Here is a 26,398-nt window from a genome sequence, read left to right as displayed (position 1 = left end):
TATTTTGCTTTGTTAAAAGCCAGTTTCAAAACACTTTGATTAAAAAGCCTGAAATACTGAAGTGCTCAAAATATTAACATTTAATTACCAATATATTTAATATTTCTGCAAGAAAAGGTGTAGTGGCGCACGCCTTGTGACATCAGCGCTATGGCAAAATAAAAGTATAAACATGGTGAGTCAGTGAACAGTATTATTATTATGTGTTTTATCATTATTTAATGTATTTTAACTCGGAACACAGAAGAAAATAATGTTTTTTTCTTATAAATGTAATTATTTTCTTTCACAAATGTAAATTCTCAAACTAAACCTGCTTTAGTGGTCTTTTTTAAAAGATATGGAGAAGTATATAAAGTTGATTTCAGGATCAACTAATAAGAAAGCGTTAAAAACTGTCATAATCTGCTCTGCTCTTAAGAGCTCTGTATAAGTAATCTTAAAATAACCCATGTAAACGTAAAAGTCTCTAATGCTTTTCTTTGTTTTTTCCTTTCTCTCGTTTTTTATTGTGTTTTTATGATGTGGTTATTATTATTTCCATTGTTCTGTACTTTTTTTAATGTCACTTATTGATATTGTATTTGATGTAATGTTCTGTACTTCCTGTATTCAGCAATATTAATAATAATAATAATGATGATGATGATGATGATGAAACACATGGTCAGTCTTTGTGATATTTTATTAATTTTTATATATTTTATTATGTAACTTATATTTTTGTTTAACTTATTGATTGTGTGTATTTATATAAAACTCTGTTGTGCTCTTCATGTCTGTTTTTTGTATACCCCTGGCATTTTCCTGTATATGTGGTTCATGCGTTAATTTAAAAAAATACAATAAAATAAAAGAATAAAAAAACACAGTGAGTTTATAAGGACACAATTTAAACAACAAAGAACAAACCGTAAAGCATTTCACACATATTATTTATTCATTTTCCTTCAATTTAGTCCCTTATTTATCAGGGGTCGCCACAGCGGAATGAATCGCCAACTATTCCAGCATGTTTTACACAGCGGATGCCCTTCCAGCTAGTACTGGGAAACTCCCATACACACTCATTCACACACACGCTTTCATACACAACAGCCAATGTAGTTGATCAGTTCCCCTATAGTGCATGTGTTTGGACTGTGGGGGAAACCGGAGCACCCGGAGGAAACCCACACCAACACGGGGAGAACATGCAAACTACACACAGAAACACCAACTGACCCAGCTGGGACTCGAACTAGTGACCTTCTTGCTGTGAGGCCACAGTGCTAACCACCGTGTCGCCTTAATAAATTACAATTAGTGAGTAATTTAATAAATAATATAAATAATTCTCTCAGCTGGCGGAACTACACGTTCGTGTCAGGAGAAAGTGGCGGTAAATAATATCAGACGGACCGCTTCCTGTTTTGACTCGGTCGCTCGGTGAAGTCGCTGTGTTGTGATGTGATGTGATGTGAGTGTCCGGTAATAACGGGGATCCTGCATCTGTCATGATGTCGGCGAGCACGGGCTGCAGTACTGTGCTGATGTCGGTGCGAGTCTCCGTGCGGCCGCTGCCGGTGGGCTCCGATTCTCTGCGGCTGCAGCTCAGCATGAACCCGAACCGCGCGGGACTCTTCACCCTCACACTGAGACACACCGACCGCGGGGGACGCAGCGTGGTAAACACACACACTATACATTACACAAAATCGCTCACACACACACACACACACACACACACACACACACACTGTCACTCAGAACACTCATAAACACACGCACACACACACAAACACAGAGCATACACACTGTCACTCAGAACACACACTCACAAACACACACACTGTCATTCACACACATACAACACTGTCACCCACACACAACAGTCTCTCTCTCTCACACACACACACACACACACACACACACACACACACACACTGTCCCATACACACATCATACATTTCACTCTGTCACTTACACACACACACACACTGATGATCTGTGTTTGTCTCAGTCTCTGGCAGAGTTCGACCTGCGCTCAGTGCAGTATGAGCTGAAGTCTCCGCGCTGTCATGAGCTGCGCCTCCTCAAGCCGCCGCACGACTGTCTGAGCTTCAGCTTCCGCAGCGAGCAGGAGGCGCAGGAGTGGGCGACCGTCGTCATGTCCTCACTGCGGGAGTCACACAGAGGTGCAGCGCACACACACACACACACACACACACACACACACTGCAAATAATGCTGGTCCCAGAGTTTGTGTCTTGTTTCCAAATATCTAAAAACTCTTAAATCAAGAAGCATTTTCTAGACTAGTGTAACTTGTCAAGGTTGACATTTGCATGGAATTGCTCATATATATATCTTACCTTACATATACATAGGCCCACACGGAAATCTTTCAGCCCATCGAGTCTATTTATTTACCCTTCCCCTTCCCCTCGGCCCTTAAAACCAAGTGTGAAGGGGAAAGGCTTCAAAATTTACTGCTAAGAATTGGGACAGCACTACAGCACCTGTACACGTCATCGTGATCTCATGCTTCATATGAGATTAGACGATCACGACTGCTCTAGTTCTTTTTTGGTATTAATCTTCAGGAAATCACTGAAGGCGTATATTATGTTATCATAACCATCTAATGTGGCAATAAGATCGCAATTATACTGTGTATTTACACCGTGGCCACATTCATCTATGTAAACAACACTAACATAGCAGACTCTGTAAACAGCTCAGTCACAGCCACTAGACTATTCTGACAGGGTATTCGAGTGTCATTGAGTGTCAGAATGTTGTGGGGCTGCTGTACAGGAGTTATGATTATTGATTATAGATCGCCAAATTTAGTGGTTTTTATTTGAGTGTTTTTTAAAAGCATGTCTGTAAAACATGAACGCGGTTATGAATATAGTAAACCATCTGCTTGTTTGTTGTAAAAATTCATAATAATGGCAAAAAAAATAGTAATTTGTGGATCTCCTTACCTCCGGGTTCAGCAATACTGCTGTTGTGGCTGGTGTATTCTGGGATATTTTCTTACCTTTTGGTTTCGAGTGTGCTCCTGAGAAATCTTTGTTGGAAGGGCTATTCACCCCTTCCCCTCAGCCCTACGCCTTCAAGCTAAAGAGAATCAGGAACCCCTTCCCCTTGACGTGAACGCACATAACGAGGGGTAGGGGTAGAATTGGGATTGGGCCTTATATTTATAAGTTTTTAAAGTAATTTCAGTAATAATATTGACTAATATGAAAAGGTTCATATGATTTATTTACAATACAGTTTGTAAAGTAATATTTACTTTTTTCTTTTATTAGATATATTATATGAGAGGCTTGCTTTATTTACCAAATAAATGAATCTAATTGGATTTGCATTGTAAACATTAAATAAAAGTTGTCGAAGGTATTATTTTATATATTAAGCTTTTAGTAATGATACTCCCAAAATAATTCCGCATAAATCTGCAGATTTAATGCAGAAATAGCTAAAAATGTCCACAGATTCTGTCTGGCTCTACCTAAACCCTGGCTTATATCTTATTTACCATATTAGGAAGTCTAATATTAGGTGTGCAATCTGACACAATGACACTAATCATAAAAATAATGCTTCTTTATTTTGGTCTCGTCAAGACAAGATCTAAAACGATAGGAATTGATCCAAAGGAAGTTTGTATAACTCTTATTTTTATTTACAATCTTACATTCTCTCTCTCTCTCAGATTTCATACTCCGGAGCATCTGACATCATGTACCTCACTCAGGACATTCGTTAGGGCTTCCCCTACCGTAATACACCTATAACACTGATTGTCAGTGGCAGGGAAGCGTTTTCTCTCGTTTACTGCAGGGAAAGAGTTAAACGAAATCATTTATCAACATGTAAAGCACAAATAATGTCCTTCAATTCGGTCACGTTCAGCAGCCGTCATCCTTGAACCAATCTCCATCACTGTAAGCTGCTAGCTTTTCAGTCTGTTCCATTGCTCCGTTTGTTAGATGTTTGCTCCCACTTTCTTTTGCAGTCTGAATCGCGTCAAACGCACAAAACTCCGTGTTATTCACTCGATTTGCTGCACAGGATGTCTAATTGCATCTTTGCATTGACTTCACATGTAAATCACTCGCGCTTCATCTGTGTCTGCTTACTGCACAGGCTGCAAAACAATTTCCCCCCTTCCCTGTAATGTAGTGTTTGTGAGGGCGCAGGTGAGACGCCATTATTCGAGAGACACTCAAATACAGTACATGTGCTGCGTACGCAACGTCTATTAGCCATGTAAAACAATTCATTGCAAACGGAAATAAATCTAATTTGATTATATGGTTTGGAATTAGATGTTTTATGAGATTATTGACATTTTTTACAATTATTTTGTGTTTAAATTAAGAATTTTGCAGGATCACAAAAATATTTAAAAAAATATAAAATATAATTAATTAATTTAACAAAAATATTAATTCTTTATTTTTAATTTGGATTAAAATATTAGTCTATGCTGACATTATCTTCAGCAGCTCAAACACTCTAATAGCTAATGGACAGACGGTAAAGTCTACATCGGATACGTGGCTGGCCGGAAGTGCGATATGCACATAAATTATAATAGCATTTTTTATGACATAATTAATATTTTTACAGTACTGTGATGGTTGGGTTTAGGATTGGGGTGGGGGTAGACGTTAATAAAAAACAATAACTTGTAAATGTAATAAATAATACAAATAATTCTCGTTAACTTCCGACCGCATCCATATCTGATCTAGCAACAACCTGGACAGACGGCTGCTTCTCACTCAGGGCTGCTGTATATGCTAATGAGGGAGAGATGGGCACTTGTGGGCGGGGCTTTCCCCCTCTGATGACGCGTACATAGGGAGAATGTTAATCAAAGTGTTTCTGCAGACTGATTTGATCAAGTCTGATTAAAACAAACACAATTAATAATGTTGACCATTAAAGGCTGGAGATATTCACACACTGCTGACACACAACTGGAGTTAAACCTGGAACTGTTTTATGTTGGTCATGAATCAGACTCGCTCTGAATGGATCTCTTGAATCACTGAATTATTAATTGGAGATTTAGACTGAACTGAACTGCTTTTCATTTCTCTCTTAGTTGCCAACATTTGTCAAGAAGGCCTGAAGAACGTGAAGTGTGAAGAGAAAAAGGCAGTCTTGTCTCTGTCAATGAAAGGTTTGTTTTTAACAGCACCGTTGACTGAATTGATGCTTGATTCTTCTTTATCGTTAATTTACTTCCATGTTTTTTTATAGTTGTAAACATTATATTGCTAACTTCAAACATTTGTGGTGCAGTTACTTCCACACTGCAAGTCATTGGACAGCAGTGGTTTGTTCTGTAGAAAAAAAAAGAGTTTGTGCGTGCGGAATTCTGTCGTACGGCGCTGCGAAAAGGGGCAGGATTAAACAAGATGATTAGACATTAAAAAAAGCGAGCGATCGCTCCATGTTTTTAATTTCTGTCCAGAGAGGTCATGTTTTGATCTTCGATTGGCCTCACGCAGTCATGTGATGCAATTTCTCAGGTCAGAGTTCACCAAGCTTGAACTGTCCAACGCAGCAAAACCTGACGCATTCGCGTGCGCATGAATGGAAGTCTATGAGGAGAACAGTGCAGTGTGACCGCAGCTTTAAACTGCCTAATAATATTGACCACAGCAGTTTTTACTCACACATGTCATACAATCTGACGCATCTTTTATAGTGTAATACCTTAATAAATATAATATTTAATCTCATCCCAGTAAGACTTTGTCCCCGAGAATAATATAATAGCAGTGTGATTGAAGGGTGACCTTACTCTGTTAAACAGCACTTGGGAACAATTTAGCTGACAGCTGTACAGTCGTGCTATATGTTTACAGAGAGCAGATTGTATAGTAAACAATGATGTTAAGCAGTGGTCTTCATGTCTGTGTGTGTAGAGGAGCTGTGTGTGGAACTTTCCAGAGCGATAGAGGCTGGAGACGCTCAGGCCGCTGCGCGTTATGCCACAGATCTGGCCCAGCAGCAGATGACGCTCAGCATTCAACCAGCGCCGCGCCACACCGACGACAAAGACATCAGGTATATCGTAGGGCCTGGTCACTTCATGCGTTGCTATAGTTGTTGTTACCATAAGCAACTGTAGAATCACCACAACAGATTAATTACTAGTTGTTGTTGTTGTTACCATAGCAATTGTAGAATCACGACGACAGATTAATTACTGTAGTTGTTGTTGTTACCATAGCAACTGTAGAATCACCACGACAGATTAATTACTGTAGTTGTTGTTGTTACCATAGCAACTGTAGAATCACCACAACAGATTAATTGTTATAGTTGTTGTTGCCATAACAACTGTAGAATCACCACAACATATTAATTACTATAGTTGTTGTGTTTCCATAGCAACTAGAAAATCACCACAACAGATTAATTATTACTATAGTTGTTGTGTTACCATATTAACCAGAGAATCACTGTAACCGATTAATTACTATAGTTGTGTTACCATAGCAACGGTAGAATCACCACAACGGATAAATTACTATAATTGTTGTTACCATAACAACTGTAGAATCACCACATCAGATTTATCTCTATAGTTGTTGTTACCATAGCGACTAGAGAATCACCACAACTCATATTTTGTCAAACCAGACTTTTATTTTATATGCGATTAATCGTTGCCAGCACTGAAACAATATTAATAAACACATTTTTACCTGTCTATGTTCACACACTGCTGCCACAACACACAACTGTGTTCAAACCCCTTATAAAAGTCATTTTTGCTTAATAGTTTGTGCATAAATGTTAATCCTGGATGTTGGTTTTATTTTCAGCTTAGCTGTGATAGTAGAAGATGCGTCGTCTTCCTGCTGTGTGACGGTGAAAATCCACCCGCACGTGACCGTCGCCTCGCTAAAGCAGCAGGTAGGAGGATCATAATAAAACCTTGACTGAATAAAGTCTCTGTGATTGTTTTCAGGGTTCAGGTTGTTGTGTGATGATTTGATAACTGACATACAGACACTTGTTTAACGGGACTCTACAAATATGCACGAGATAATTAACACTTTTATTTGATGCGATAACATGACACGTTTTTGTCTTGATTTTAATCCAAATATATTATAAACTTTTAAATCAAGAAGCATTTTCTAGAATAGTACAAAATATTGTCTTGATTTCATAAATAATGAGTCAAAATGAAGCAAGTATTTTCTTAAAACAAGCAGAATAATCTGCCAATGAGGTCAGCAAAATAATCCGGTTCTGAACCAAGAATAGGTTTATTTTGCCTCCCGCATTGGCAGATTATTTAGCTTGTTTAAAAGAAAAACTCTCTTAATTAAGGCTCATTATTTCAGAACACAAGACAATAATAATGAGATATCTGTACTGAAACAGTAGGAGTTTTACAGTCTGTTTGGTTGTCTTCAGATGTTTGTGGAGTACGGTTTTCACCCGCGGGTGCAGCGCTGGATCATCTCTCAGTGTCTGTGCTCTGACAGCCGCTCTGTGTCGTCGTACGGCGTCTGCAGGGATGGAGACACTGCGTTCCTCTACCTGTTATCCGCAGGTCACGCCAGCCTCAGCCAGCAGCAGGAGAACGGGCTCTCTGTGCCCACAGCGGCTCCAGCAAACGCTCCACTTTCAGCCCCGGCGGGCAGCAGCAGCAGCAGCGGGCATGACTGGAGGGCGTACAGCACTCTACCACCACGCTTCAGCCACGCCAGCACAGGTCAGACGCAACACAAAGACCGGAAATGCAAGCTCGTGCAACAAGTTTCACATGTCGCTGTCAAGTTCAAGCTTGGTGAACTCTGACCTATGAAATAGCATCATCTGATTGTGTGAGACCAATAGAGGATCAAAACATGACCTCTCAGTACAAAAATGTCAAATATGGACCAATCCTTGCTTTTTTAACATCTAATCATCTTGTTTAACCCCACCCCTTTTCACAACACTCTATGACAACATTTCACAAGCTCAAAATCTAATGTGACTACAGCTTTACAGTCTCTTAAAACAGGTTTAAATGCCTCTAAGATCAGAAAACAGCATCATTTTCTCATAATGTGTGTTTAATATTTGAATCAATTTGCTATTATTTTGATTCAATTCATTTGAATCAACTCAGAGTTCAAGGTCTGTAAGCCCCTCCCCCTTCCATAAGCCAACTCCGCTCTGATTGGCCAGAAAGTCCATTGTGTGTGTTAAACACAACGCCCATTTCAGAATTTTTATATGAAGTGAGAGGCGGGATTATGCAAATGAGTTCATTTGATCATGGTGTTGTTGAAAGATTCAAAAATGTAACAACTCCTTAAAGGGGCAGTTCACCCAAAAATGAAAATTGTCATAATTTAAGTACTCGTTACTTGTTTCTAACACAAAAGAAGATATTTTGAAAAATGTCAGAATTCTGTAACTTTTACTATGAATGTCAATGGTTACTGGTTTTCAGCTTCTTCAAAATATGTTCTTTTGTGTTGTAAAAATAATAATAAAATACAATATATTTCAACATCTTCTTTTGAGGCACAGCATCTTTATTAATCCTGCACTTTTTTGATGAACAACTTAGGACATCTATGATACAGATCACTACAAATTATATAATATAACATATAATAATATGTATTTATCAAATATTGTGTTGTTTTTCAGGCAGTGGCAGCTCAGAAAAGCCCAGCGTCACCGACATCATTAACCTGGAGATGCTGCAACTCGGAGGCTCCAAACTCAAGTCCAGTAACACACAGGTAATAATTACATCCACTGCTTCCATTTCACAACACATGCCAATGCAGAGGGATTGTAAATGAGTGTCCCATATCCACATAATCATGAACCATTAGTGTAGAAACACACACACACACACACACGGTGCACTTGTACAGCTGTGAATATTATCAAATGTATATATATGTATATATATATATATATATATATATATATATATATATATATATATATATATATATATACACACACACACACACACATATGCACTCACCGGCCACTTTATTAGGTACACCTGTCTAACTACTCACTAACGCAAATTTCTAACCAGCCAATCACATGACAGCAGCTCACTGCATTTAGGCATGTAGACATGGTCAAGACGATCTGCTGCAGTTCAAAGGGAGCATCAGAATGGGGAAGAAAGGGGATTTAAGAGACTTTGAATGTGGCATGGTTGTTGGTGCCAGACGGGCTGCTCTGAGTATTTCAGAAACTGCTGATCTACTGGGATTTTCACGCACAACCATCTCTAGGGTTTACAGAGAATGGTCCGACAAAGAGGAAATATCCAGTGAGCGGCAGTTCTGTGGGCGCAAATGCCTTGTTGATGCCAGAGGTCAGAGGAGAATGGCCAGACTGGTTCCAGCTGATAGAAAGGCAACAGTAACTCAAATAAGCACTCGTTACAACCGAGGTCTGCAGAAGAGCATCTCTGAACACACACGTCCAACCTTGAGGCGAATGGGCTACAGCAGCAGAAGACCACACCGGGTGCCGCTCCTGTCAGCTAAGAACAGGAAACTGAGGCTACAATTCACACAGGCTCACCAAAACTGGACAATAGAAGATTGGAGAAACGTTGCCTGGTCTGATGAGATTTCTGCTGACACATTCAGATGCTCGGCTCACAATTTGGCCTCAACAACATGAAAGCTTTTCTAGGCATAAAAACACTTGATGTTGTGAAAATGTGAAATTTTGATGCACACGTCACTGTTAACTCGAACACAAATGCTTGGATAATGTTGTGAATCTGTGTGTTTTCTGTGTGTATGTAGTCAGGCTGGCCCTGCCCGTCCTGTACATTCATAAATAAATCTACAAGACCCGGCTGTGAAATCTGCAGCACCGACCGACCCAATCCTCCACATCACACTCATCTTCAACAGGTGAACAACATATAAGCCCCAAAATACAACACTTTCAGCTATTACGCATAAATTAAAGGCCGCTTACTGCATATGAAGCATGTACACATGTGGGACTTGGTATCAGATCAGAAAGAAATAATAGTCACTAATACACACTTCTAATTTCTGTTTCAGGAGAAATCACGGAGATCTAACCAGTGAAAGTGTGGCGTAACCCCACAGATTACACAGAGACTGTTGGTCCTCATTCTGCTGGTGTGGAGATGAAGAATCAGACTCTCCTTTTAAACCACAGGTGTCAAACTCAGTTCCTGGAGGGCCGCAGCTCCGCACAGTTCAGCTTTAACCCTAATGAAACACACCTGATCAGACTAATCGAGTCGTTCAAGCTTGTTTGAAACCTTCGGGTAAGTGTGTTGAAGCAGGGCTGGAACTAAACTGCGCAGGGCTGTGAGTTTGACACTCCTGTTTTAAACGCTGGTGCTCGTAGTTTTAATAGGAGTTGAAAGTGGCGAGTTCTCCGATTGATTGGTTTCTCTTCAAGTGCCCCGTTATTAGAGCTGTGGCAGAAAATGAATTGAAATAACGCGCATGGACTCAGATTATGTTGCGATGCAGAGGTTTGTGTTTACCAGCAGATGGCGCTGTATGACTTGCAAACACTCGAACTCTACTGCATACAACTGCTTACACACACACACACCACTCCAACCTTAAATAATCATTATTTAAGTTGTTATTATATACCCAAAAATATATAAGTAAGGATCCACGAAGCGTAGTTTGCTGATTTATTGCCACAGCTCTACCCATAATGCTTCTTTTGGATATTTGCCTTTCATCTATGTAGTTGGTCAATGTAAAATTCAGCTCAAGTGGAAAATTAAACATAAAACAAAAGACATAAGCATAACATATGAAGCACACGCAAAACACATGATAAAAGCAGCAGACCAATCAGAGTAGAGCCAGCATCTGACCAATAAAAGAAGAGCAGAGCATAATAAGGTAGTCTGGCCAATCAGAGCAGAGTGGATTCATCATATGACCAATCAGAGCAGAGTATGGTCATCTGACCAATCAGAGCAGAGTAGGGTAATTTGACCAATCATAACATGGTAGGGCCATCATCTGACCAATCAGAACAGAGTCATAATCTGACTAATTAGAGGAAAATAAGGCCATCTGACCAATCAGAATGGAGCAGAGTCATCATCTTAACAATCAGAGCAAAGTAGGGTAATTTGACCAATCATAACACCGTAGGGCCATCGTCTGACAAATCAGAGCAGAGTAAAGCCATCATCTGAACAAACAGAGTAAAGAAGGGTAATTTGACCAATCATAACATAGTAGAGCCATCATCTGACCAATAACAACCAAGTAGAGTCATAATCTGACCAATCAGAGCAGGATTAGGTCATCTGACCAATAAAAACATAATAGAGTCATAACAGAGTAGAGCCATCATCTGTCCAATCATAACACAGTACGGCCATTGTTTGACCAATCAGTGTTGGGGCATCTGACCAATTAGAACCCAAGTAGAGCCATAATCTGACTATCAGAGCATAACAAGATCATCTGACCAATCAGAACAGAGCAGAGCCATCATTGGGCCAGTCAGAACAGACTAGGGTAATTTGACCAATTGTAACATAGTTGGGCCATCATCTGACCAATCAAAGCAGAGTAGGGCCATCATCTGACCAATCAGAGCAGAGCCGACTGTGGGGAAGGCTGGATTTTAAGAGACTGGATCATTAATCCTGCAGTTTCAGAGGCTGTGAAAGTCGAGCTGATGCTGTGCTGGATATTATGACTGAAGGAAAGTCTCATTTGACCTTGTATAGATGTAAATGTAAACTAAAACAAGAATATTTAAAATACCATATAATGGGCACTTTAATGGAAGAATGTAACTGTTGAACAGTAGTGGGCAGGGTCCAGAAACTGTTGTCTATTGAGGGCGCGAGGCTCGTCGCACACTAATTCTGGACTGAAACAGAAGCGACTGCTGTGCTTGTAGATATGTGATATTATTCTGAAGAGATCATTCATTTCTGCCTGCTTTTAACTTCTGCTCCTGCAACCGTCTTCAATCTTCTTCATTCACTACACAGTGTGCGAGTCGCTGTCGGCGTCTGTTCCTCGTGTCTCCTGCGACACACAAACATGAGTTAATGTTCAGCGAGCTCTATTTTAGGGGCTAATGTTTTAAATGTGACTGTGTGTAATTATGTGCCCAGGTCAGTACATTGAGGACTAATACAAGCCTTTATTGCTTATTTACTGAGCTGAGAATTCTCATTATCAAAATAAACTACATGCAGACACGGGTTATTAAGTGCTTTTATTTTATTTTTTAATATAACATATTATTTAATGAAAAATGTATTGTAATTGCACTGAGTATGTGTGTGAGTGTTTGTAAATGATTGTGTTCCTGTTGAATCTGCCTGTATTTCACCATTGCTTGGCTGTGATTAAACAACGGACTGAGAAAATACATCTAGACTAAGCTTCTTTTCTTTTTTGTTATATTGAAGATGTGGTGATTCTACAGTTGCTATAGTAACTGATCTGTTATAGCGATTCTACAGTTGCTATGGTAACACAACAGCTATAGTAACTGATCTGTTGTGGTGATTCTACAGTTGCTATGGTAACACAACAACTATTGTAACTGATCTGTTGTGGCGATTCTACGGTTGCTATGGTAACACAACAACTATAGTATCTGATCTGTTGTAGCGATTCTACAGTTGCTATGGTAACAACTATAGTAACTGATCTGTTGTGGCATTCTACAGTTGCTATGGTAACACAACTATAGTAACTGATCTGTTGTGGCGTTTCTACGGTTGCTATGGTAACACAACTATAGTAACTGATCTGTTGTGGTGATTCTACAGTTGCTATGGTAACACAACTATAGTAACTGATCTGTTGTGGTGATTGTGCAGTTGCTATGGTAATACAGCCATAGTAACATAAACAAATGACCCCAATATGTAGTTTTCTACAACTATATTGTCTATTATACTACAATACGCCACAGTTTACTTTAGTAAAAACTAAATATTTGAATGTATTTTGGGCTATTCCTACAAATGTATGCATCATAAGAGAAACATTAATCACGCATTAATCTTGTACAGATTAAATGTTGTCTACAGTTGACTAAAGGTCTGTGGTGTATTTCCTGTTTTCAGCAGTAACTCTGTTCTCAGGTCAGTGTCGGGGCTAAAGCAGGTCAGTCTGTAGATGATTTTCTTCTGTCTGGTAAACATCTTCAGTTTATCTGAAATGTCTATGTTAATGTCTCTGCCGCCACTCAGACCTTTGCTCATGTATATAAGCAGAATTACAGCTTCACTGAGCTATTCATGGGTGCTCGAGTCTCCAGAGGATCAATGATGTCTGTCCTGCAGATCCGCCGCTCCGAGAAGGACATCTTACAGAGCAGAGCAGCGGAGATACAGCGGGAGATTCAGCTGGTGTGTGTGTGTTTGCTTATGTTTGTCTATTCCTCTATCCATCTATTCCTCTATCTATCTGTCTGTTCATCTATCTATCTATCTATCTATCTATCTATCTATCTATCTATCTATCCATCTATCTATCTATCCATCCGTCTATCTATCCATCTGTCCGTCCGTCCGTCCGTCTGTCATTCTTTCATTCTATCTATCCATCCTTCTGTCCTTATTTAGGAATTTTCTGTTCTTATTAAGATAAATAAGAATGTTTCCCTAATTAAGATCATATTATTAATGGGACAATACTTCAGCACAGTGTAAAGTTTCTTCGTGCACCAACAAAGCCAACACACACACTTTTCTCTCATGAGTGTGTGTGTGTGTGTGACTGAAGAACAGGTTTATTGTTGTTTTCAGGGTGAGAGAAAGATCTTCAGTGAGGTGCTGGATCTGTCTTCAGGAGATCTCCACGCTGGAGGAATAAAGCCCATCACCTTTGTTCGACAGGTAAATGATTTCCTTAAAGGTGTCTTTGAAAGAATCCTCCAGGAAAGCGTGGTCTGTAACGCTCAGTGTTTCTCTCCTAGGTTCTGGCTGCTTGCTCATATCCAGCTCTTCTGGAGGACCAGAGTCTGCCTTCAGATGTCCGGCGGAGAGCTGAAGATCTGCTCAAAGAATGTGAAGGTGGAAGTGTGGGTGAGCTGCTCTTCATGTGCTCGAAATATATACTGACATGCTGTTTTAATACACGGAACTCAAGGCCAGGCAAGTTTATTTATGTAGGATGTTTCAGACACAACAGTTATAATAATTGATCTGTAGTGGTGATTCCACAGTTGCTATGGTAACACAACAACCATAGTAATTGATCTGTTGAGGCGATTCTACAGTTGCTATGGTAACACAACAGTTATAATAATTGATCTGTAGTGGTGATTCCACAGTTGCTATGGTAACACAACAACCATAGTAATTGATCTGTTGAGGCGATTCTACAGTTGCTATGGTAACACAACAACTATAGAAATTGATCTGTTGTGTTGATTCTACAGTTGCTATGGTAACACGACAACTATAGAAATTGATCTGTTGTGGTGATTCTACAGTTGCTATGGTAACACAACAACTATAGTAACTGATCTCTTATGGCGATTCTACAGTTGCTATGGTAACACAACAACTATAGTAACTGATCTGTAGTGGTGATTCCACAGTTGCTATGGTAACACAACAACTACAGTAATTGATCTGTTGTGGTCCTGATCAAACACTACTGAAGACTATGGTTTGCAGGAGTCATGTATTCAATATTGCGTGTGTGTGTCCATCTCTTCAGGCTCGTATTCGGAATCCTCTGGAATGGTCAAAATCAGAGAGTGTGTGTGTGAGTTCATCAGCAGACGAGATGGAGGAGTTTCTTCCTCACCGGACAACATCTTCATCTCAACTGGCTCTCAGACGGCCCTCATGGTTCACAGCTCACTCAATAATCTGCACATTTGACCTTAGTTTCTGTCTTATTATTAATCCAAATATCTACAAACACCTAAATCAGTCAGCATTTTCTACACAAGCACAGAATATAGTGTTGATTTCAGAAATAATGAGTCAAAATGAAGAGAGTTTTACATTAAAACAAGCAAAATAATGGATTAAATATATAAAGTTTTTCCTCTTGACATAAGATTATTTCACTCACCTTCCCCTACTGTCAGATTATTTTGCTTGTTTAAGGAAAAACTCACTTCATTTTGGCTCATTATTTCTGAAAACATCACTATATGTTGTGCTTGTCTAGAAAATGCTGACTGATTTAAGAGTTTGTAGATATTTGGACTAGAAACAAGACTAAAACTCCCTGTAAGAAAAGCATTACAGCATTTCTTTATAGCATATGTTAGTGGATGTTTTGCTGATGTATTAGTGAATGTTGTGTGTGCAGAAGCTGCTGACTGTGCTGATCCGCCCGGAGGACTCGTGTCGGACCGGTGTTCTTGTCCCAGAGCCCGGTTACGCCACCTTCAGGCTGGCCCTGCAGGCGCAGCGGGCCGCTATCATCCCGTACCAGCTGTGTGAAGATCAGGGTTGGACACTGCACATCCAGGAGCTGCGCAGAGCCCTGCAGGGCGCCACACACACCTGCACACCTGCTGCTATCTACATCTGCAACCCCGGAAACCCCACAGGTACACTTACAGAGAGAGCCGTGGGATGGAAACAACACACACTCACTGGAAATGTGTGCACAGAGCTACATTTTTGAGAAACGACAAATATGTGCCTTAAATCCACCAGAGGGCGCTGTGTACATTAATACCAGTGTGCCATTTCACATTAATCCACTAGAGGGCGCTGTGTACATTTCTACCAATGTGCCATTTCAAGTAAATCCACCAGAGGGCGCTGTGCACATTAATATCAGTGTGCCATTTCACATTAATCCACTAGAGGGCGCTGTGCACATTAATATCAGTGTGCCATTTCACATTAATCCACTAGAAGGCGCTGTGTATGTTTCTACCAATGTGCCATTTCAAGTAAATCCACCAGAGGGCGCTGTGCACATTAATATCAGTGTGCCATTTCACATTAATCCACTAGAGGGCGCTGTGTACATTTCTACCAATGTGCCATTTCAAGTAAATCCACCAGAGGGCGCTGTGCACATTAATATCAGTGTGCCATTTCACATTAATCCACTAGAGGGCGCTGTGTACATTTCTACCAATGTGCCATTTCAAGTAAATCCACCAGAGGGCGCTGTGCACATTAATATCAGTGTGCCATTTCACATTAATCCACTAGAGGGCGCTGTGTACGTTTCTACCAATGTGCAATTTCTCGTAAATCCACCAGAGGGCGCTGTGCACATTAATATCAGTGTGCCATTTCACATTAATCCACTAGAGGGCGCTGTGTATGTTTCTACCAATGTGCCATTTCAAGTAAATCCACCAGAGGGCGCTGTGCACATTAATATCAGTGTGCCATTTCACATTAATCCACTAGAGGGCGCTGTGCACATTAATATCAGTGTGCCATTTCACATTAATCCACTAGAGGGCGCTGTGTATGTTTCTACCAATGTGCCATTTCAAGTAAATCCACCAGAGGGCGCTGTGCACATTAATATCAGTGTGCCATTTCACATTAATCCACTAGAGGGCGCTGTGTACATTTCTACCAATGTGCCATTTCAAGTAAATCCACCAGAGGGCGCTGTGCACATTAATATCAGTGTGCCATTTCACATTAATCCACTAGAGGGCGCTGTGTACGTTTCTACCAATGTGCAATTTCTCGTAAATCCACCAGAGGGCGCTGTGCACATTAATATCAGTGTGCCATTTCACATTAATCCACTAGAGGGCGCTGTGTATGTTTCTACCAATGTGCAATTTCTCGTAAATCCACCAGAGGGCGCTGTGCACATTAATATCAGTGTGCCATTTCACATTAATCCACTAGAGGGCGCTGTGTACATTTCTACCAATGTGCCATTTCAAGTAAATCCACCAGAGGGCGCTGTGCACATTAATATCAGTGTGCCATTTCACATTAATCCACTAGAGGGCGCTGTGTACGTTTCTACCAATGTGCAATTTCTCGTAAATCCACCAGAGGGCGCTGTGCACATTAATATCAGTGTGCCATTTCACATTAATCCACTAGAGGGCGCTGTGTATGTTTCTACCAATGTGCCATTTCAAGTAAATCCACCAGAGGGCGCTGTGCACATTAATATCAGTGTGCCATTTCACATTAATCCACTAGAGGGCGCTGTGCACATTAATATCAGTGTGCCATTTCACATTAATCCACTAGAGGGCGCTGTGTATGTTTCTACCAATGTGCCATTTCAAGTAAATCCACCAGAGGGCGCTGTGCACATTAATATCAGTGTGCCATTTCACATTAATCCACTAGAGGGCGCTGTGTACATTTCTACCAATGTGCCATTTCAAGTAAATCCACCAGAGGGCGCTGTGCACATTAATATCAGTGTGCCATTTCACATTAATCCACTAGAGGGCGCTGTGTACGTTTCTACCAATGTGCAATTTCTCGTAAATCCACCAGAGGGCGCTGTGCACATTAATATCAGTGTGCCATTTCACATTAATCCACTAGAGGGCGCTGTGTACGTTTCTACCAATGTGCAATTTCTCGTAAATCCACCAGAGGGCGCTGTGCACATTAATACCAATGTGCCATTTCACATTAATCCACTAGAGGGCGCTGTGCACATTAATATCAGTGTGCCATTTCACATTAATCCACTAGAGGGCGCTGTGTACGTTTCTACCAATGTGCAATTTCTCGTAAATCCACCAGAGGGCGCTGTGCACATTAATATCAGTGTGCCATTTCACATTAATCCACTAGAGGGGGCTGTGTACATTTCTACCAATGTGCCATTTCAAGTAAATCCACCAGAGGGGGCTGTGGACATTTGTACCAATGTGCCATTTCATATTAATCCACTAGAGGGCGCTGTGTACATTTCTGTGCATATTAACAGACCTTCTCATGCACATCTGTAAGAGAACCCAGTCGGCTTGTGTATTACCTGAACCCAACCCATAGTGTTTTCAAAAGTAAACTAGAAGAGAAGAGTGTGCTTCTACGTGCTGCTATTTTGGGTTTGGTTTTTCCTGGATTCTGGTACTGTTCTTCATCAGACTCTAACCCTTCAGTCTGTTCCACTCTGCCTCCCAAAGCCCAAAGAAACCAGTCATGCTGGTTAAGCCGTCCATTCTGTATCGCCCCAGAATGTTTATTTTACACATAAATGCAGTCATAAGTATCCACGAGCACATATTTGTCGGTTCTCGAAAAAGTACTCCAGGGCACATTTTCCCAATGAGCCTGTGTTAAATGGACATTTTGGGGATATAGCAATCGGGTCTGATGCTGAGCTCATCAGGTATATTATATATTGCAAAAAAATGCTGAGTTTGTGTCTTATTCTAGTCCAAATATCTGAAAACTCTTAAATCAGTCAGCATTTTCTAGACAAGCACAGAATCTAGTGTTGTTTTCAGAAATAATGAGTCAAAATGAAGAGAGTTTTACATTAAAACAAGCTAAATAATCTGCCAATGGGGTCAGCAAGACAATATATGTTTGTTTATCTGGAAAATGCTTCTTGATTTAAGAACTTTTAGATATTTGGACTAAAAACAAGACACAAACTCTGAGTAAGAAACATTCAAAACAAGAAAATGGTTTGACAGAGACTGATAATAGCCGACTAATGTGAGCGTTACTCTCTCTCCAATTAACACTGCATTAGAAACACCGTCTCATAGCCATTAATCAGTTGTTAATATTGATGCAGAGGTCATATTATACAAAAAATACTGCATTATGTGCTTGTGTTTAAAAAAACAAGACAAAAATGAAATATAAAACAGGTTAGAGCATTCAGATGACACTTGAAATGCTTCATAATTTCTTGTAAAATTGCTGTGTTTATATTATCAGGTCACATACAGAGCAGGACGTCTATAGAAGAAGTGATCCGCTTTGCTGCAGAAGAAAAGCTCTTCATACTGGCGGATGAGGTGAGCTGGTCTGTAAATAAAAACACCGTCTGACAGAAGAATCACTGAACTAGCAGAAACACACGTCCTGAAATGACCTGAAATAAAGGGTGGAGCTTGATTTAATCCTTTGGGATTTGATCTGATAATTAAAGGTTGGTTGAAGGCGGACCCTGATAGCCCCACCCTCTCTCCACATCACATTATAATAAGTGTTGTATTACTATAGACCATTTTGAGGAATGTGAACAACAACAATGGTCCTAACGTATTTCCTGTTTCACATTTTTAATCAAAAAAGGAATGCAGAAAGGTCCAGATATTGCTCAATAATGCTATGATAGCTGTTTTAACATGAAAATAGGATTCAGTTGCATTAAAAAAAAGCGAAAACAAGATCATTTCTCCTCCTCCGTTGTCAGATTTGCTTGTTTTAATGAAAAACTCACTTCTTTTTGACTCATTATTTCTAAAAACAAGACAATATTTTGTGCTTGTCTAGGAAATGCTTTTAATTTAAGAATTTGTGGATCTTTAGACTAGAAACAAGACTAAAACTCCGAATAAGAAGAGCATTTATTGCAGGTTAGTGGATCTGAAATGACTAATGTGTAAAGTGTTTAGTTATTGGCTAAACGACCTGGTTTTTAGATAATTTTAGCAGAATAAAGGCCAATTACAAAGCTATAAAGAATCTTGCTTTCAGATACAAAGCTTAATAATATTGTTTTCAGGTTATTTTAGCTAAATAATGAGCAAAATAAACAGCAATTATAAAGCCCAATCTGAACCGGCACTGACAGGTTGTGTTTGTCCTCAGGTGTACCAGGACTGTGTGTTTGCAGACGATGCTGAGTTTGTTTCCTATAAGAAGGTGTTATCAGAGATGGAGTCTCCTATCAGCAGCACTGTAGAGCTGGCCTCCTTTCACTCAGCATCCAAGGGCTTCATGGGAGAGTGAGTGAGCTGATTACATCTCTGTCTACTGATCTTAAGTGTTTAAGATGTTAGTATCTGTGTGTTCTTCTTAAGGATATCTTAAGATCTAAACCTGATAGAAACATCTACAGTTTGCAGTTTGTCTCTTCCTCCTAAATGGATCAACTTTATCGTTGTGTTTATCGTCACATCATACTTTAGTTTCTCATCAAATCTTCTGACCAATCAACTGCTCTCTAGTATCTGACAGGCCCCGCCCCCTTCTTCTCATTGGCTGTTCATTCGACCACTCTCACTGGCAGAGCTGTGAAACAGTGTGAAACTTAATGTCTGCTTGTTTTTGGTCAGATGTGGTCTTCGTGGAGGTTATGTGGAGCTGGTGAACGTGGATCCGGCGGTGCAGAAATATATTCAGACTCTTTTCTCCACTCGCTCCTGTCCTCCTGTTCCTGGACAAATCGCACTCCAGCTCATGGCGGATCCTCCCAAACCTGGAGATCCTTCATTCCCTGCATTCACTAAGGTTAAAACACTATTTATCTACCAGCAGAAACATTATCCTGTGCTTATGAACTCAGGCTTTTCTCGCTTAGTCTTTATCTTGTTTCTATATATCTTGTATATGAACATTTTTAAATCAAATATTGTCTTGTTTTTTAGAAATAATGAGTCAAAATTAAGTAAAACAAGCGAAATAATCTGCCAATAGGGTAAACGAAATAGCTAGATAAAAAGCTTTCAAATTTTGTTTTGAGCAGAATTAGGAGAAACAAAAAAGCTAAATAATCTTGATTTTATATTAGTTTAACAAAATAATGAGCAAAATAAAGAGCAAAAAAGCTAAATAAAAGGCACAATAATATGGTTTTCAGATTATTTTAGCAAAATATTGAGCAAAATAAAACAGCGAAATCATATTGTTCATTCAATTCATATTCAAAATCATTTAAAATCAGATCGTTCATTCATTCATTCATTCATTTTCTTTGCTGTGAGGTGAATGTGCTACCCACTGCGCCACCTCGTCGCCCCAAAATCATATTGATTTCAGATGATTTTAGCAAAATAAAGAGCAATTATAAAGCAAAATAAAATATGTTTTTAGAGAAAAGGCTAAATAATCTTGTTTTCAGATAATAAAAAAACCTTTTCTTTGTTTTCAGACAATTTTAGTAAAATTAGAAGAAACAAAATAAAGGCAAAATAAACTTGTTTTCAGAGAAAAAGCTAAATAATCTTGTTTTTAGATTGTTTTAGTAAAATAATAAGCAAAATATGGAGCAATTATACAGCTAAAAAGCTGAAAAAATAATGTTTTCAGATTATTTAAAAAAAAAGTAGTGAGCAAATTAAATATAAAACTTCTAAAAACTCAATTTATTTGGACTTATTTCTGAAAACAAGATGATTTTTGTACTTGTATAGAAAATGCGTTTTGATTTATAAGTCTTTATATATTTGTACTAGAAACAGGACAAAACCTGTTTTGCATCATCTGTCGCTGCTTCTTGATGTTTCTATTCATCATGTTGCATGTTTTCTGTCAGGAGGTTCAGTCCATCAGACATGTTGTGTGCAGAAACGTGCGGCAGATTCAGGAGGTGTGCAGGGAGCTGCCGGGAGTGCGCTGTCAGCCGCTGAAGGCCGGCTTTTTTGTCTACCCGCGTCTCCAGATCCCTCCAAAGGCAATAAAATGGGCAAAGGTGATCCCAAATACACTTATGCACTCAATCTGTGACTCAATGGTATTTGATTTGGATATTTTCTTTTGGGTTTGGGTTGTTAGGGTGCTCGGAAATGGCTACTACTGTATATGTGCTCACACTTTACATTAAGGCTGTGTTACTTAGTGTATTTGAACAGTTGATTTATTTATTACAGACATTTATTACAGTAGTTATTCATCTTTCCTAATGTTAGTTAATGAAAAGGCAGTGCATTAACTAATGTTAACTTGAATTCATTTGGACTTTAATAATGCACTAGTAAATGTTGAAGTATGATTAATAAATGCTGTTCAGGTATTGTTCATTATTAGTTCATCTTAGTATAAATACATTAACTAATGAAACCTTAGTGTGCAGCGTGATCCTATTAAACTGTGTATTTATAAACAGTGGCGTACTGTAGTAAAATATATCCTTTAGTTGTGGTGTTACCATAGCAACTGTAGAATCACCACAACAGATCAATTACTATAGTTGTTTTGTTACCATAGCAACTGTAGAATCACCACATGAGATTAATAACTATAGTCATTGTGTTACCATAGCAACTGTAGAATTACCAAAACAGATCAACTACTATAGATGTATGTTGTGTTACCATAGCAACTGTAGAGTCACCACAGCAAATCAATTACTATAGTTGTTGTGTTACCATAGCAACTGTAGAATCACCACAACAGATCAATTACTATAGTTGTTTTGTTACCATAGCAACTGTAGAATCACCACATGAGATTAATTACTATAGTCGTTGTGTTACCATAGCAACTGTAGAATCACCACAGCAGATCAATTACTATAGTTGTTGTGTTACCATAGCAACTGTAGAATCACCACTACAGATTAATTACTATAGTTGTTGTGTTACCATAGCAACTGTAGAATCACCACAACAGATCAATTACTATAGATGTTGTGTTACCATAACAACTGTAGAATCACCACAACAGATCAATTACTATAGATATAGTGTTACCATAACAACTGTAGAATCACCACAGCAGATCAATTACTATAGATGTTGTGTTACCATAACAACTGTAGAATCACCACAGCAGATCAATAACTATAGATGTTGTGTTACCATAACAACTGTAGAATCACCACAACAGATCAATTACTATAGATATAGTGTTACCATAACAACTGTAGAATCACCACAACAGATCAATTACTATAGATATAGTGTTACCATAACAACTGTAGAATCACCACAACAGATCAATTACTATAGATATAGTGTTACCATAACAACTGTAGAATCACCACAGCAGATCAATTACTATAGATGTTGTGTTACCATAACAACTGTAAAATCACCACAACAGATCAATTACTATAGATATAGTGTTACCATAACAACTGTAGAATCACCACAACAGATCAATTACTATAGATATAGTGTTACCATAACAACTGTAGAATCACCACAGCAGATCGATTCATGTATAGTATGGTTCAGAAAGTGCCTATAGTATAGTTTTAAATGTGTGACTGTAACACCTTTTCTCCATGTCTTCCCTCTGCAGGAGCACCAGATGAAGGCAGATATGCTGTACTGCATGCGTCTGCTGGAGGAAGAAGGTCTGCATGTGAGACCCGGCTGTGAATATGGGCAGGCAGAAGACACCTACCACATCAGGTCTGCGTGCACTCACAGCACTAAACACTACAGCACATTTACTATAGCACATGAAGGAAATAAGCTAGTGTCTTCTAACCTTACTCTAGTAAAGATGCCAGTAAATGGGAATGTTGTGGTAATTCTACTTGAACAACACCAGTTATAGTTTTAGGACAATTTAGAAAAGCTGTTTGGATCCACTTCAAATGTTGACTACAGTACACTTGTTATAGTAACTACTAGAGAAAGCTAAGCTGAATGTCTACAGTAATTACTATAGTACATTACACGTACATGTAAACAAAACATCAATCAGTGTATTCTTAAAGGCACACCAATGATTAGTCTAGGTATTTTGAAGTGCCTGTAATATCAATATCATGTCACAATATAATTTATTATTAAATATCAGCAATAATATCCCAGCGGGCACATCAAAAATGCTACGTCAATTTAACGTCAAACTCTTGATCTATTTAACTACTAGAGAAAACTACATTGATTACCATAGTACTCACTCATAATACTAATCATTCAATCATTTTCCTTCAGCTTAGTCCCTTTATTTATCAGGGGTCACCACAGCGGAATGAACCGCTAACTATTCCAGCATATGTTTTACACAGCGAAAGCCCTTCCAGCTGCAACTCATCACTAAGAAACACCCATACACACTCATTCACACACACACACACACACACACACTCTCATACACAATGGCCATTGAGTTGATCAATTCCCCTATAGTGCATGTGTTTGGACTGTGGGGGAAACCGGAGCACCCGGAGGAAACCCACACCAACAGGGGGAGAACATGCAAACTCCACACAGAAACACCAACTGACCCAGCTGAGACTCGAACCAGTGACCTTCTTACTGTGAGGCCAAGAGCACTACCCATTGCGTCATCGTGCTGCCATAACATCTAACACTGGCATAAAAAACATGTCTAAAATAACTAGCAGGACAGTCCTTGTATTGGGAGGGAAAGTCTAACAGCATTGGGAAAGAGTGGCGTGTGCATTAATGATGAATGTTAGTTTAAGAGCCCGATATAAAGGTGAAGTGAATCTAGTGTACATGCTAATAAAGGTGAATACAGTGTAAATAAAGCTGATTTGTGTTGTCTGACAGGCTGTTTGTGGGAACTCAAGCGGACACCATGGAGGCCGCTCTGCAGAGACTGAAGACCTTCCATACACGCTTCCTGGAGGACTTCTCCTAAATTAAATGAACACCAGTTCAGATGATGAGACTGCTTTCAAAATCAAATCAAATATGCATACAGATGAAGACTGAAGTAATAATAAATATTTAAAATTTTCAGATACTTCCCATAGTCAGAAACAGCACTGCTATCATGCTTTCCTTACTCAGAGTGTGTCTTGTTTCTAATCCAAATATCTGAAAGCTCTTAAATCAGTCAGCATTTTCTAGACAAGCACAGAATCTAGTGTTGTTTTCAGAATAATGAGTCAAAATGAAGAGAGATTTACATTAAAACAAGCAAATCTTGACAAAGAGGGAAGCAAAATAATGTTGTTTTTCATTTTGACATAAGATTTTACTCCGCTTCCCCCACTGTCAGATTATTTTGCTTGTTTTAATGAAAAACTCTCTTCATTTTCACTCATTATTTCCCAAAAAAGACTATATTGTTGAAGAAATTCCCCATTAAACAGCCCTCGGGGAATATTTGAAGATGAATGAAACTGTCCCATGAGGGCTGAGATAGACGATGAAGAACATTTGGCTTCAGACTAGAATATAATAGATTAGAATGCTTTATCAATGTTTTCAAGCAGAGCAATAACAGTATAATGCTGTTTTATCTGGAATTAATTAATTAAGACTTGATTTGAGGGGGGGAATCATGTTGATCCTACAGTTTGGCATGATTTACAGGAAACAGTGTAAATGAGTGGATAATGAGTTTATTGTCAGGCATATTAAAATGAAGAGATATTTGATGACATATTAAAAGGATCGCCGTTTGGCCATTAATTGATCATTTCTGCTCATCTGAAATCTTCAAACTTCACTGCTGTGGTAATATTTTCCAAAATGAAATAGAAAAGTGACATGGAAATATATACACGCTCTTTATCTTCGGGTAAATTATTTAATTATGTAAAAAAAAGATAATAAAGCTTATTTTCAGCATTTCAGTCATTAAAAACTTGCATTTCGTTTACTTTTGGGAAACATTTATATATTATTTTAGAATATTCTCATCAAATTAATTTTTTATTTGCCTTTTTGTATCTTAATTGTTATTATTATTTTATGGAAACCTGCCTTGGGATTTTTAATTTTACATATAATGTAACATATAAAGTCTTCAAAGGTCACTGGTTCGAGTCCCCGCTGGGTCAGTGAGACCTAGTGCAGTGCAATCTGAGCTGCATCCAATGCTTTTTAATGCGCTCACCTAACCCCAGCCATCACATTGCTTTTATTTGTGTCTGACATTGCATCACTGAGTGTTGCAGTCTCAGCTTGCATCATAAAGGCTGAATCCAGATACCATTGGGATCAGTTGGTGTTTCTGTGTGGAGTTTGCATGTTCTCCTCGTGTTGGCGTGGGTTTCCTCCGGGTGCTCCGGTTTCCCCCACAGTCCAAACACATGGGCTATAGGGTAATTGATCAACTAAACTGGCCACTGTGTGTGTATGTGCAGTGGTGTTTCCCAGTGATGGGTTGCAGCTGGAAGGACATCCTCTGTGTAAAACACATGCTGGGTATGTTGGTGGTTCATTCTGCTGTGGTGACCCTTGTTAATAAAGGGACTAAGCCGAAAAGTAAATGAATGAATGAATGAATAAATATTTGGATGACTTATAAGTAAGCCCACACAGAATCTGTGCGCAGATCTGCAGATTTTTAGCCCATCTTTGAGCCCACGGATTTACTTGTGTAAATGTGTGTACATTTATATTTATTCAGTTTTTAAATTAATTTCACTAATATTATTGTGATATAATAATAAAATGGTCATTTGATTTACAATACAGTGTGTACAGTAATATTCTGTCTTTTAGTAGAGATATTATGAGAGACTTGCTTTACTAAATAAAGTGGATCTAATTGGATTTGCATTGTAAACATTCAATATAAGTGAAAATGTATTATTTTTTTTATTTTATATATTAAGTTTTTAGTTATGATCCT

The 26,398-nt window shown here is 38.9% G+C and overlaps 2 protein-coding genes across 2 annotated transcripts; both read left to right on the top strand.

The window, feature by feature from the left end:
- Positions 1 to 1,373: 1,373 nt before the first annotated feature.
- On the top strand, positions 1,374 to 12,417 carry sharpin (SHANK-associated RH domain interacting protein). Its single transcript, XM_056470335.1, has 9 exons — positions 1,374 to 1,667; positions 2,003 to 2,177; positions 5,111 to 5,188; positions 5,940 to 6,081; positions 6,846 to 6,936; positions 7,447 to 7,747; positions 8,680 to 8,774; positions 9,816 to 9,926; positions 10,083 to 12,417. Exons 1-9 carry the CDS (start codon positions 1,497 to 1,499, stop codon positions 10,107 to 10,109), a joined length of 1,191 nt encoding a protein of 396 aa, XP_056326310.1. The 5' UTR covers positions 1,374 to 1,496; the 3' UTR covers positions 10,110 to 12,417.
- An 893-nt stretch (positions 12,418 to 13,310) lies between these two features.
- LOC130235054 (alanine aminotransferase 2-like) lies at positions 13,311 to 26,215 on the top strand. The gene is made up of 11 exons (XM_056465430.1): positions 13,311 to 13,408; positions 13,808 to 13,897; positions 13,978 to 14,086; positions 14,727 to 14,860; positions 15,333 to 15,576; positions 18,878 to 18,957; positions 19,757 to 19,893; positions 20,224 to 20,398; positions 21,423 to 21,578; positions 23,132 to 23,244; positions 24,361 to 26,215. Exons 1-11 carry the CDS (start codon positions 13,325 to 13,327, stop codon positions 24,449 to 24,451), a joined length of 1,413 nt encoding a protein of 470 aa, XP_056321405.1. The 5' UTR covers positions 13,311 to 13,324; the 3' UTR covers positions 24,452 to 26,215.
- The last annotated feature ends 183 nt before the right edge of the window (positions 26,216 to 26,398 follow it).

The sequence above is a fragment of the Danio aesculapii genome, chromosome 2, assembly GCF_903798145.1.
Source record: "Danio aesculapii chromosome 2, fDanAes4.1, whole genome shotgun sequence".
In the NCBI taxonomy this organism is placed as follows: domain Eukaryota; kingdom Metazoa; phylum Chordata; class Actinopteri; order Cypriniformes; family Danionidae; genus Danio; species Danio aesculapii.
Note: the sequence above shows the minus strand (reverse complement) of the source record. Positions and strands in the feature narration are given on the sequence as shown.

What these genes read in the sequence shown, in the direction of transcription:
- LOC130235054 (XM_056465430.1), top strand. Translation starts at nt 13,325, where the DNA reads ATGATGTCTGTCCTGCAGATCCGCCGCTCCGAGAAGGACATCTTACAG. An exon ending in TCTTCATACTGGCGGATGAG is followed by an intron (nt 18,958 to 19,756) that starts GTGAGCTGGTCT and finishes GTTTGTCCTCAG; the next exon opens with GTGTACCAGGACTGTGTGTT. An exon ending in AGGCAATAAAATGGGCAAAG is followed by an intron (nt 21,579 to 23,131) that starts GTGATCCCAAAT and finishes TTCCCTCTGCAG; the next exon opens with GAGCACCAGATGAAGGCAGA.
- sharpin (XM_056470335.1), top strand. Translation starts at nt 1,497, where the DNA reads ATGATGTCGGCGAGCACGGGCTGCAGTACTGTGCTGATGTCGGTGCGA. An exon ending in ACCGCGGGGGACGCAGCGTG is followed by an intron (nt 1,668 to 2,002) that starts GTAAACACACAC and finishes TGTTTGTCTCAG; the next exon opens with TCTCTGGCAGAGTTCGACCT. An exon ending in CTTGTCTCTGTCAATGAAAG is followed by an intron (nt 5,189 to 5,939) that starts GTTTGTTTTTAA and finishes CTGTGTGTGTAG; the next exon opens with AGGAGCTGTGTGTGGAACTT.